The 13,954-nt window shown below is 46.6% G+C and overlaps 1 protein-coding gene across 1 annotated transcript in view; it reads right to left on the bottom strand.

Moving 5' to 3' along the window:
* Window positions 1-13,954, bottom strand: part of LOC118781331 (testis-expressed protein 264-like) — an 86,157-nt gene that overhangs the window by 67,569 nt on the left and 4,634 nt on the right. The window contains exon 2 of the mRNA XM_036534321.1: window positions 1,005-1,226. Coding sequence (XP_036390214.1) covers window positions 1,005-1,226 — 222 coding nt within the window. The remainder of the gene's footprint in view (window positions 1-1,004; window positions 1,227-13,954) is intronic.

Genomic DNA, 13,954 nt, shown 5'->3' with positions numbered 1-13,954 from the left:
GAGCCCAGAGCTGGTCTAAGCGTGAACACTGCTGTGACGTCAGACAGACAGTGGGGGCAGAGGGTGAAGCACGTTCCCTGCCAGGGCAATAGAGAGTTCACGGCAAACTCTCTGACAGATGGAGAGCCGCAGACCGCGGAGTGCCACTCTCACACCTCCCCGTGGGGTGCAGAGCAGACCCAAGTCTGTCCCAGATGGACGACAGAATGGAAAGACGGTTGCATGCTATGAAAAGCACTGAGGAGGACAGCCTCTCCACACAGCATTGTGACGTTTGTGTCAGGGCTCACCCCGCAAGGAGAGGGGCCATTAAGCTCTCCCGCACCCCCAAAAGAAGTCGGGTGCCCAATGTAAACTGTAGGGCATCAGAACAATCAGCTCTTTTTCTGGATTGTCACTTTCAGCTATCATGCAAATAGTAGAACTGTATTTTTTCAGACCTCTCTGTGAAATACCTTTGAAGGTGATGACAGACTGCACTCGACACATTGTCCCTTCCTTTCTTACAGTCCCTAAAGAGATCCTGGCAGGTCGCTGTTTGCTGTGAAATGCTATAGCAAAACTTCCAGGTTGTTGTGAACTTTAGAATCTGAGCAGTGTGACTGATGAAACTACATGATGTTGACAATTTTGTCTTTTTTTAATTTAAAATGTCTTACCACTGAACACAAGCAATAACCATTACCTTTTTTTACTTTGCTAAAACATTATAAAATGGGTATGTTGATACTAACGAATGTGATAGTACAACTTCATTGGACCACTGACTGGAGAGAGTCTGCCTTTCAGTAAAAAGCTGTATGTGAAGCAAATATACTCTGTTCCATTAACCTGTCTGAATTAATGAGTAAGGAGGTATGCCCGAACTGTCAAAGTTTCAAATGAGTGGTTAAATGACATTTAGAAAGAAAGGCCTTTAAACACAGTGTAAATGTCACTGTAAATGGGAATACCAATGTCCTGCCTCACAGGGCCCGGTCCTCGCGGTGGGGGAATGGCCTTACCTTGATGTAGCAGTCCAGCTGCGGGTAGACCCTCTGCACCCCCAGGAAGATGGACAGGGGCGTTCTGTGCGGGAAGGAGGACGCGACCGCGTGCGTGACCCCCGGGAAGGAGAACACGCGGAAGCCGGCCTTCTCGTAGAGGCGCGTGAGCTCCTCGCATGGCCGCCCGTCGCCCTCGCTCAGAATGCTGCCGACCGCGTAGCGACACCTGTCACCCGGGACCTGCAGCAGAGAGAGGGAGACCACAGTGACTACACCCTGCCAGTATACCACTGGACACCTCCAGCACGGAGACTGCAGTAACTACACCACTGCACACCTGGAACAGAGACTGCAGTAATTGCATTCTGCTACTACACAATATAACCGCACACCTGTAACAGGGACTGTAGTATGTTACTCATTTAGTGTAACAACCATTACCGGTCCAGGTCAAAAGTGTACCAATAATATAATCATTTTATAATGACAACCTGGTGGATGAATGTATTTAATCCATTAACCTGGGGGTTATCAGATGGCCTGATTGGGAGGCTGATTAGAGTCTGATTGGGAATTTAGGACGCCAGGGAATACCATGCTTTTCCAGACAGGCATCATGGGTGACAACTGAGAGCCAGGATCTCAGTCCGAAAGGTGGCGTTTCCTATAGAACAGCGCTGCCATCATTGCACTCGGGCACTAGTTTCCCATTAGGTTCAGACCCCTTATTGTCCAACTGACACCACCTTCTGCAGAAACCTGGCTTTCCCAGGAGGTCTCACATCCAAGTGCTAACCAAACCCAGCCCCTAACAGCTTTAGGAAAGGCAGGAGAAAGTTGCAGGGTGGTTTGGTGCAAACACACACACATCTCTCTCTCAAACACACACACACACACACACACACACAGAATAAAAACACACTACTACTCTATCACACCTCTGTGTAGCAAGACCAGAGTTAAAGGAAAAGAGAAAGGGAAAGGCAGAGTATAACTGTTGAGACCATGCACTTCTTCTGAACTGTATTACACTGTATCTACAGAGAGACCCGCTCACCACTCTCTCAAACCAAATACCACAGTGAGAATAATTACTCTGTAAGTGTAAGAAAGCTGCCGAGGAGTGAGTGGCACGACCACATCGCCAACAGAGCGAGTAAAGGGAAGGACCGCCGTCGCCGTGCTGCTGGAGTTGTCTGCCGAGGCCAATGCTGCGTTAAGGACGCCCCTCACCTGTCAGCAGCCTGCAGGCTGTACAGCCCTTAGCTGCCACACAGCTATCGCCTCACACAGAGAACGCTCCCTGAACGTCCCCAGTTCCTCTCAGCCACTACTATCCTCTTTGAGCTCTGTCACTTCATCTCTCTGTCCACCTCTTCTACCCGCCCTTTCCCTCTCTCTCCTCTTTCTGCTCTTCAGTTCTGCCATACTCATTTGGCACTCGACTTAAAGCTTGAGTTTTACATATTACTCATTTGTTTCGGACGGAGTGTTTTCGAAAATTCGGGCCGCGCGGAGTATGACGGCTACCCAGGGCTGAAAAATGCAACCCCGTGGAAACTTGTCAAGCACTTTGCCTCGTCGCCGCCTCTCTCCGCCTCAGACTCGCTTTCAACACAAACCCTCATTACTGTGCCATTTTGCCTCTAGATTACGGTCTTTATTTGCTGAACGTGGCGTCGCTCGAGTCCCCCGGGTGTCCGCTTGCCTTTCTTTGGCTGACACCTACACAGCGGAGGTTACTGCAGTCCTCAGGCGTCTGAGTGCTTCCACAGGCCGACCGCTGCCGAGGACTGACCGCCGGCGGGTTTTATGCAGACAGCTGCCAAGCCCAATCTCCTGATGAGGACTGCGTAACGTACGTTCAAAATTCCCGCAGAAAAACAAGTCACTGCAACTTTTTCCCCGTCCTCCCTGTCAGCGGAGTGAATGCAGGGGAAAGAGCTGCCACTCTGTCAGCGCCGTGACAACGGGCAATCTGTGACCGCTGCATGCCGCTCCTCCCGGCTCGCGCCTGCCGCGCGATCCATCAAACTGGCCTCGCAGGAGGGGAGAGGCAGGAGATGGAGCTGTCCAGATGAAGCAGCTGTGTCTGTTTGACTCAATCACACGTTCGGAACAATCATAGGATAGTGACTTCATTCGGTGTTGCATGGGGTCACCAAACGGAGCAGGTAAATCCACTGAAAAGTGTTGTAGAATGAGGCTATTTAAAGACATTTCTGCTTGCTTATTTTAGGCAAACTAAAAGTACTTTAATGATTTAGCTTGGCATTATTTTAAGGAGTACTCACAATGTTTTAGCCATACTACACAAATGTGTTTTTGCACACATCTGTGGGTATTCATTTTTGTTCATTCATTCATTTCTTGTTAATTTTTGCCATGTATGAGTGCAAGACTGCAGGTTTTCCTGGTACTGACTGGTTATGATTTCCAACAAGGTCAAGGGAAGGACTTGTCTCTGATTGAGCCTGGTATCAGAGGGTGTCTCCATCTTCACCGGTTCATACTTTCTGCATTTTATTCCCAGTGTGAATACATTTAAATCAATGTACTGCAGTGGTGTCCACTGGAGATCCACAGACACCCCCTCTTTCTTCCAATCAGGTCTTGATTTCACCACACCAGACACCACCAACTGGATAAGATCTTCACTCTCCCATAATTCCAAGTGTCAAAAGGTTGAGCTGCATCCTTCCATAAGTGCCATGACTCTCCAGGACCAGGATGTGGACACCACCGATTTAAAGGAAGATTGAAGCTGGCATTGCCATGGTTACTGGCCTCTACGCTCAATGTTGTAGCCTCCGATGTTCAGAGACTGTGCAACTTCAGGGCCTCCAATTACACGTTCGGAGCTCTCACGACCGCTGACGACTTGCACGCCTATGAGCAGATAACGCTCTGTCAGCTCCTTTCAGCACCTCTCAAGAAACACCCCGCAGGCTCCCGCAGCAATTAGGAGAGAAAAACACAGCCTTTCCATGTTGCGTGTATTTATTTACATCAGAGCATCCGCCACAGAGGAAACTCCCTGCCTTTGGTGGGGGGAAAAAAGGCAGCCTCCATCTTAAATGGACCGCTAAAACTGATGAATCACAAAGAATGACAACAACGAGAAAAGGCCTTAATAGGAAGCCTGAGCATCGGCAAATAGGGAAATAATGAAATAAATAAACTGCCAAGGAGGCAATGTTAAAAGCAAGCTTTGATTTGTCGAGTGGATAATTGGCGCACTGGCTGCTGGGAGGTTGCTGGAGATCTCCTCCAAATCTGACGCTTTTAACTGGAAAAAAGGGTCTATACAGTATAATCTATATTGTGTGTGTGCGTTTGTGTGTGCATGTGCATATATGGTCTTAAAGCACAGCTGTTCAATTATTTTTGCTTGCAGATGTATGCATGTCTCTTTTTTTAAATGATTGATAAGCGCACTCATTATTTCATAAAGTTCCCGATATGATTTATTCTGAGGCGTGAGACCCGTGGGACTGCTATGGTGGCTTCCTCCTAAAGCAGAGTGGTTGCTTCTCAGCCCGGTTCCTGAGACAGCACTCCCCGGGGGCTGTCGAGAATAAGGGTATTTCCAAAGGTAATCGCGGGGGGGGGGGGGGGGGGGGGGTTTCTGACGTTTAACAAAGGCCAGACCAGCCGACGCAGGTGATTTTTTTATCAGTGGACACGTAACGAGGACTTACACCCCTCATCTCCTCTCCTCCATGCCCCCTGGCCTTCCCTCGGGCACTGACTCCTGGGAATAGCATTGTTCTCATTGTCGCTCCTGCGTCTCATCAGTCATCGCTAATTGCTAATGCGCAATGGTTTGAAGCACTGTTGTTTTTCAGCACTGAAGTGAAAGAAAAAAAAAAGTCTGGATTCAAAATAGCATCTCATGCTCAAACGAGCCAAAGCGAGTGATACCCAATATGTGGCTCGATGAAAATTGGACAGACAGGTCTAGTCAGCCATTATGGTCCTAAATTATGTAAAAAATGTGACTATCAAAGCCAAGAAAAGCAATACGGTGGGCTCTTTCAAGTATCGCATGAAGCGTTCACAGAATCAAACCTTCCTTTAGCTTCTGTTGTATGATTATATGCGAGATGGGAGGTGTGGGTATTTCTCACTCTGTACTGTGGAATACTGACATCTGTGTAGGCAGACCGCTTTCTAAATGGAAGCTCTGTGACCAGAATCCTGTTAACATTCAGGTGACCACCTGAATAAGGGACTTCCCAAAACAGGGGCTCAAGACACAGGAAGGGAGATACAGACAGTGGCACCCCCGGGGTGATTTATTCTGCAGGATTCACATTTCAGGGCCCTGGGGAAGGGGGAGGGGGCAGTACTGGCACCACGCCGCGGGGCGCAAGAATAATTGGAATCTATGTAATGAGGATCGAGTACCCCAGGACCAGGCTGAGGATGAGGTAACCCTAGAGATAACCAATCATCTGATCTAACACATCAAAGGGCACCAGTCGTCTTTCAACATGAAATTCTAAACAAAACTTGAAACTATTTTCTTGCTTTCTGGGTGAAAAATAAATCAGTAAACACTTTACTTGCAAAGAAGTGGCCCCCTTTCACAGCTGGTTTTACAAGTTTGGTATGCCCAATACACTTTCCCTGGCTTTAATGCCTTCAAACTGAACAACTGAATCAAATAATTAAGTCCCCTTTAGACATTCTTTGCTAAGATATCAACTTCACAATCCATTTTAAATTATACTGTTATAGTATTTGCAATATATCACAGGTCAGACTGTGGTCCAACACTCCAAATGCTACACTTGCAAGTCCGTGTGAGACCTCCTGTCCTTACTTTCCCGAAATAAAATTGTTCGCAGAGGCATTAACCTAGTACTATGTTATTTCGACAAAGAGTTCATCTTAGGAATGCAACAGTTAGTTACAGGATTGATTATGAGTCTCCCATGTAAAATATTCCAGATCAATATCCATTTTGCTGAATGGACACGACTACTTCTGGCCAATTATGTGGTTTCTGGAGTTGTTTAGTAGTACAAAGCATTACAAAGAACGAATGCCAGGGGAGGAAAGAGGTGGGCACCTTTGCAGCACACGCTGATGAAGGTCAATGGAGCGAAACGTCTGGAGCTTATGCCTGCACTTCCTGCTCATTTGCACAGGCTTGCATGCCTTTCGGGCATATCAAAATGCATCCATTCCATAAACACACGATTATGCTTGCATCATGCAGCAACATGGCCACATATCAATAGCCTTAAAATGACAACAAACGGATGATTTAACCACCTTTCTCAGCCTACGGTTAACTTTTTTTACTTAATGTCCGTTACATTTTCGAAAACATTTGTTGGGTCTTCAAACGTGTTTTGTGACAGTCAGAGAACACTGACCGACCAATTAATGGATGAGATGCTTAAAATGTCCTCATTTCCACTTAAAAAAAAAAATAGCTGAAGGCACAGAATAAACAATGTCACTATCCGCACAGGGTTTTAGCTTTCTGCACTTGATGAGAGGCAATTGATGTTGTGTGTGGATTTTGGCGCGGGGCAAACGCGCTGGGTCATTTATAAGGTCAGCGGTTCAGAGTGATGTCAGATCACAGGAGATCAATTATCTGAGCAGAAAAAGGCATCCCAGGACACTAATGAGAGGAAACAGACAGAGGTATGGATAAAGGTACGACACCCCCTCAGACCACAGCCGCAAGCACATTTTGCTACCGGTCCCATCTATCCTACCCTGTCAAGAAGATTTGGTGACAATAAACAATGTGCATGAACCTAAACAAAAGGTTTATGAAATAATGAGCTCACTGCAGTTGAGGTGTTTTCGAGACTAAATGTTCTCATTAACAGAACTAACGTCTTCAGCGCTGTGCTGTTGATAACGGACAACAGCAAATGTGTAAATGTACAATTTGCTATGATAGCAAGAAGGATCTGGTGCCAATAACATTTTATGTTTCAATATTTTACGTCTGACTTATGTCAGAAGTAGCGAATTCAAATTTTAGTGTCAAAGATTAACCATAAATACTATAGACAATATAGTAATAAAATTTGTATATATTATTTTATTAAAATCCCCTTTATGTTTTAGGGATTTAACTACATATGCTTCAAACTGTTACATCTCAAGTAAATTTAGATTGCATTACATGTTGTAATCTGGGTTTACTTCATATTCTAAAAATATCTTCATATTTTAATGACATTCAAGTGTGCCGCCTGGGACCTGAACATGTAGTTGTTCGCTATTTATGAACATACCGCCAACCCAATGCTCTGACGGGTTCTTCACACACACATCTGAATTACATTTTACAGAAAATACAAAGGGTAGGATATACAAAGTGCCAGTTACAGAAGAAAATTTTCTTTTAAAGAGGACAACCATCATCAATACACTGGAGAAAATATGACTTTACATACATTAACAAGACCTATGTGTAAAATTCTCTTTTTCCTCAGCTCCACAATAACAGGCTAAGCCAGAGGAGGTACAATTAAAATACATTTTTCACTGGTCAGGTCCTACAAGTCACACAACAAGCCCACAAAACAAAGTGAATATCAAGCCAACCAAGGCAAAGATGACGCAACGAGCGTGGAGGGACGACTTTCAGGCTGGATGTGGACCATTGGACATGTCAGCACCGTCCCTTCAGCTGTGCTCCACAAGACCCAGGCACCCCCCCCCCCCCCCCAGTGGTCACACAGAGGACTGTCACAGTAGTAGAAGGTATCACACAAGTGGAGACTGTATGACCGTGGGCAGCACCCAAGTGAAATGCAATGTGTTCTTGCTAGCTATGTTCTGTCTGAGAGGAGCATTTCCACGGAAAAGTCACCTTAAGACACAGTAACACAGCAGAGCTGGCTAGCACACATCTGCGTGAGATGACTACGTTGACTTGAAAAGAAGTGAATCCAAACTAAATCCTGTGAAATAAACACAACTAACGACAAAAGAAGTACTTACAAAAACAAATTGTTGGAAATGTTCACACATTGTCTTATGATATGAATTATGAATGAGTATGAAAATATCTCATTAAGAATAAGTCTAAAAATGTCTCCTTATTGAGGATGAAAATGCCTCATTACGAATGAGCATGAAAATGTACCCGTAAGCTTGTCACAGAAACAGTGAATTGCAGCTCTAGCCTTATTTTCTGATTTCATCCTTATTGCACATTATTACACAATCCATACACAGGACAAAAGGCATACACATCATCACCAGTACAGCAGCAGCATCATGTCCCACTCACACATCACCAGTCGCCACGGTCACACTGCCACACCCAGCAATGCTGGAGCCCCAGCAGAGAGCATTCCTAAGCAGCTGTCAGACAGCACCCTCAGTGCACAGCACGCGCTTGTGATCCCGTAACTGTGAAAACGCTGTCACGTGGACAAGCGTGCACAGTGAATGCGGCCCCTTCGCTTACATCAAGTCTTGGCTTTTCCCAGCCACTGAATAGCATCCCAGGCTGAAGAGAATGTCTGGAAGACGTTTCATTAGAATTAACTGCATTTGGTACGTGATCCGCACCAGCAGCTTTGAGCTTGATGAGACAAACACTGGGAGAGAGGGTGGTGAGTGTACGGGGATGGTTGCAGTCCCTGTTTTGGCCAGCAGCCATCCCAGCCAACAGAAGAATGTGAAACGTGGTCCTTACTTCTAGGAGACAGAGCACCAAATAAACATCATGCCCTCTCTTTGGCCTCCTCCCAGCTAAATTGCACAGGGAATCCCCAGGAAAGAAATGAGCTCAGACTCTAAAAGCAAGTCAGCTCTACTCTACAGGCAGAAATGGAAGACACAGGAAGAGTTAGGCAAAGAGTGACACATTGAAACTACATGTCTTTCAACATCCGTCTTCCACAAATCACACGCCCGGACCAAATCTCCCAACAAGCTCCCCCCAAAATCCACACAGCGTAGGAACGTGAATGGAGACAGCTAAGAGCACAGTATAGAGAGAACGGTAAGAATAAATGACCACAAAATGGCAAAGTACACCATAAGCCAAGTGCTCCAGGCTTTGCTCTATGTGAAAATAAAACACGGGGATTTGACTCAATATGCAGTGCATTTGTAAACAAGCCTTGTAGCCTTGCAACCAGCTATGCTAACCAGCCACAACGAATATGATGCCTGGACCATTACTGCACCTGCCAGTCTCTGATGAAAAGTTCCCAGTCATGACCTGCCTGAGTCCAATATTTTGATCCCCTGTCCACCTCACTGACTATGGAATAGATCTTGTCGGATGAACTTCTGAAAGGAACTGATACCTTATGCGTCACGCCAATGTTCTCTATTCTATTATAAAGGTGGTCTTTCAACCACCTTTTCCCAGGGTCAGAAAATAATTTTCCAGTTTTTTCCCCCAATTGGCCTGGGCTTTCTGGTTTTTCGATCCCCTCTGGAAAACGCACTATGCTGTGTGTACGGCACTTTGTGACAATCTTGATTGCAAAAACGACAATTAAAATTTGACAACCATGATGACTGTAAGGTCTGCTGATGTCCTCTCAATATGTGCAATGAACCACTTTGCCCAAGCCTCATTTATGAATATTTTGTGACTATTTGGCAAGACTTTATAAAGTATACCAAGCACCACACAGATTTACATGTCAAAAGCCAACTGTAAAGCAACTACTCTGAACAGCACCGGGTGCTATTTAAGTATGCACGCCCTGGACTATCTGCATTCAAATTCAGCGGTGAAAATGCAAAGGAGACGCTCCAGTTCTAGCTGTTGCTCTTGCCTGGCTTCTCCAGCATGCCACTTTCCGCCCTTTCAAGTGGCCATGCAGTCTGGCAGGCATGACAGCCGGGAGAGAGCGAGAGAGAAACTACTAGAATATCGTTACGGCTGACAGGAGAATAAGACACCGTGACACAAACACAATGTGTGGAAATGGAAGCCGTTTTTCGGGTCCCCCTCCTGGTTATTTGTCGGAGCTGAGGGGACATCTGAATTCTGTCAGCCTGTGTAACACGTACCGCTGGTAACTCACCAGGGAGCATTCTGTCTCTCTAAGTAGTATTATACACAGCACTTATCTGCCGTCCCAGAAAAGTACAGCCAGCCACCACTACAAAGAGCAGACAACAGAGGCTCGGTCGCTTTCACACAACTCCCAGACACTGCTGAAATCTGGGACACCGCTCTCTGTGGTGTGAGAGCCCAGCACCCTCTCTAACTCATTAACAGAGGGGAAACTTGTAGGGGAAATGTTTGTATTCTATGCAGTAGCTTACGTTTGGCATATAATTGGTCATTCGGAACTGCACTGCTGCTTCGGTTTCTCTAAATAAGGCCCTTTCTTGAGAAACTGCTCCTTCTAACTCCTTCCTTAAGACACGATGTGCCAGGTATTTTGAAGTTGTTCAGGGCCTGAATAATGTCTAGGCTGCAGTTAAAGAGGGCCACATATGTCATCTGTGTGATTTAACGGAGGTGAATGTGTTGAAATGGCAAATGCATTAAAGATGAGCGACCACAAGATGAACAGACAAGAGAGGCAGTTGCATAAGGCATATTTGTAACATACATGGTCCTTTTCCCCTCTCCCTCAGGACTGGAGAGACAGCCGGGGATGGGTCCTGCTGGCGGAGAACATGTGACAGCTAAGTGTGCTTAACAAACAGCCGGCACCCTCAGCACCCTGCAGGGAGTAACGTCATCGGCGGGACGCTCCCCCCCAAGGGGACGTCATGGGGCACAGCGGCACACGCGCCGAATCACACGACGGCTCCCAGCAGGGGGGCCCCGTTCCACGCGGAGCGGCCGTTCATCAGCAGCGTCCCGGCTGAGCCCTTAACGAAGGACCCCGATTTCCCAGCATGCAACACGTGATCGATGGCCGCCATTACGCTCCTGCCTCCCGCAGGGCTGCGGTTCTTCACCAGGTGACCGCGAATGATAAGGCCACAGGTGTCTAATGGGAAGCACATGCAACACTAGAACACACCTCAGCAGTCAGCACGCGTGATGAATGATCCTCAGACTCACGTGCAGCTGCAATCCGCTCAAGCTTTATTAGGATCAGACACCAGCACAGACAATCCACATGTGCTTAATTAAGTTCAGATGCATGTGCAGGTAATTCTAATGTGCTTAATGAGGCTCAAACACACCTTGCCATCTACATGTTCTTAATCAAGGTCAGAAACCTGTACAGACACTGCAATTAATTAAGATCAAACACCTGGACATATAATCCTAATGAGCTTCATTAAGATGCCTATAGAATATAAGGGAAGTGTGCCTAATTAAGATGAGATAACTATAGATAATCCATATTTTCTTACCTGTCTTTTTTTTTTTGGAAAATGAGACACCTGTAGACTACATTGCATTGAGCTGGTGAAGAAACCTGGACCTTGTCTTCACTATTTAAATGTGAAAACAAGGTCCAGGGGTGCAGTTAAAGCTTGAGGGTGATGCAAAATACCTCATAGTTTTTTGCATTGCAAGGCTGAGGACAAGAACAGAAAAGAAAGACTGCACACAGCAAAAATTTCAGGCTTGGTTTGCCTCAGCACTTGACAGAATTTTGTTTTCTTTTTCTCTCTCCGGCGCATTTGTAAACCCTAAAAGGGATCACTGTGGGATGAAGAAACGGTGACTTGTAGACCTTCTGGGAATTGACTTCAAAACAGCTTTGAACGCCAGCCCATTTATTTATCATTTCACATCCATCCACTTTAAAAAGCGACTGGGCCCTCGCGGCAAGCTCGCTTTTCATGTCTCTGCCATCAACCGACAGCCGGCTGACGCAAAACGCTGAGAAATTGGACTCGGAGTGCCACTTGGAATTCTGATCTGCAATTTCTGTTGATGAATCACAGTATCCAGACAATCAGGGAGCGAGGGAATGGTTTCGCCCAGAAAAAAAAATACACATCTTCCCGGCAGCAGGCACCCGCGTCGGCTTGCGGGCTAGCTGTAGCTCCTCGGAGGCACCAAGAGATCTGGCACAATTTTGTCTAAAGAGGGAGTGGACCAGACAGACCACAAGTCCCACCATGCTTTTGAGGGATTTTCCCAGACTGAGGAGGCCCACCTCTGATACGCCATGGCAACAGTGGTGCCAAGCCTGCCGACATACACCATCACAGGAGCTGTGGCCGCCCCGTCACCTCCGAGTACCCCTGCACCTCACCAGTCAGTCAGGGAGAGTGGAGGGTGTCATGTGACTGACAGGGGGGACACTCAGACACTCACTTGCCTTGAAACCAATGAAACAGGGAACCAGGGTTACACCTCATCTGTCTTTTCTCAGCCTCAGACTGACCGTTCAGGAGGGGAAGAGGGGTTCCTCAAACCCCGTATCTATGGCAACCATCGTTAGGACCTCCATCTCGGTATCTGTCCGTGGGAAGGGGGGGGGGGGGGGGGGGGCAGTGAAGGTGGGTGAGACGAGAGGAATACGCTGGAATTAGGATGGCGCACACACCACAGAGACCCCTTGTCTTCTGGGAGTTTCTTTCCCTCTAATTCCATTCAAAGGGGAAGAGGATTAATTCGCTGGTTTCCACGCGGTCCCCCATCGTGCTCCAGGCCCTGGCGAATCCCGAACGGGGTTTCCAACCTTGGGAACGACATTAGAACCCCATGTTCTGGACAGTAATGAGCTGAAAGACTTACACCAATTACCGTAGGTGAAGTGAATCAGAACTTAGCCATCATTGTGTGTGCAAGACCAAGTCCCCCAACCCCCCCCGCTAATTGGAGGCCATGAAAAGACAAGAGAGGGACAAACGGAGGATGCAAATCAGTGCAGATCACATTCAATCACATCACAACAGTGGTGAGTGCGGACTGTCACCATGACTGTGCTCAAAAAAGGCTTGCTTTGATATTGCCCAAACACCGTCTTCAGATAAGGGACATTGACAAGAAACAAGTATGGTAGTACAAAAACAAGGGATAGATGCCCACCTACAGCCCACAGTTTTAAAGATCACTCAGTCTCCTTTACTTTCTTGTGTGGTTGTTTGTGCGTTGGTGACTGCTTTCTCCTTCCGTGGCCCCTAAAAGCAGTGAAACATGACATTACATGAAAACTTTGCCCCATCCTCTAATGTAAACATCAAATGTACAGTAGCGTATTCAAAAGACACCTCCTTCACCCCAACACTAACGCCAGCTGAACTAGAATGATAACTAGTGGGATAAATCAAGAAGAGGGTCAGGGTTTCTAATTAACCTAGCCACTGATCTCACAGTATATACCGTCAAATCTAAGCAATTACTCCCAAAAACACTCGGGAAATAATGCCATAACACACAACTGTAAAAGTGCCGAATGAGAGGGTCTTCATGTTCTTCCACTGTGCACAGACATGTCCAGGGAGAAGTATGGGAGAGAGGATAACCAGGGAGAGTTATGGGAGAGAGGAGAACCAGGGAGAGGTATGGGAGAGAGAAGAGCAGGCAATACCAGGGCTGCACACTTCACACTGAAGATCCACAAAAAGATCTCACTCAAAAGCAACAGCACTCTCCTGTATTATTGTGCCTTTCTGCTTTCAGATGGGGTCAAGCTCGCTTTAGGAGAGCACAGTCCAATGAAAGCACACACCTGGGGCCTCTGAAGACCTTACTGTTTCTGGCAGGTTGAGCATTAGCTAGCATTAGCTTCAAATAAGAAAATACATAATTTACTACCTGCAGTTAAGCCATAACAGGAGCACAGGCCAGGAGAGATCACATAGCCACCCATACAAAAAATGCCATCAGATGAAAGCTTTTCTGTAGGTTGTTAGTGTTTGGATGTCTGCTGTGGGGTGGCCGACTACAAAGACGTTCCATTCATATTACCACCAGGGACCCCCTGAGAACCAGTGTTTACAAAGGTTAGCCTCTGGCCATCGATGAGGTTAAAAGACAGTCCCATCACTATTGGACCTGTATGCTGTGCTAATATTTAAAGATCGCCCTG

This window comes from Megalops cyprinoides, chromosome 7 (assembly GCF_013368585.1).
Source record: "Megalops cyprinoides isolate fMegCyp1 chromosome 7, fMegCyp1.pri, whole genome shotgun sequence".
NCBI lineage: Eukaryota > Metazoa > Chordata > Actinopteri > Elopiformes > Megalopidae > Megalops > Megalops cyprinoides.
Note: the sequence above shows the minus strand (reverse complement) of the source record. Positions and strands in the feature narration are given on the sequence as shown.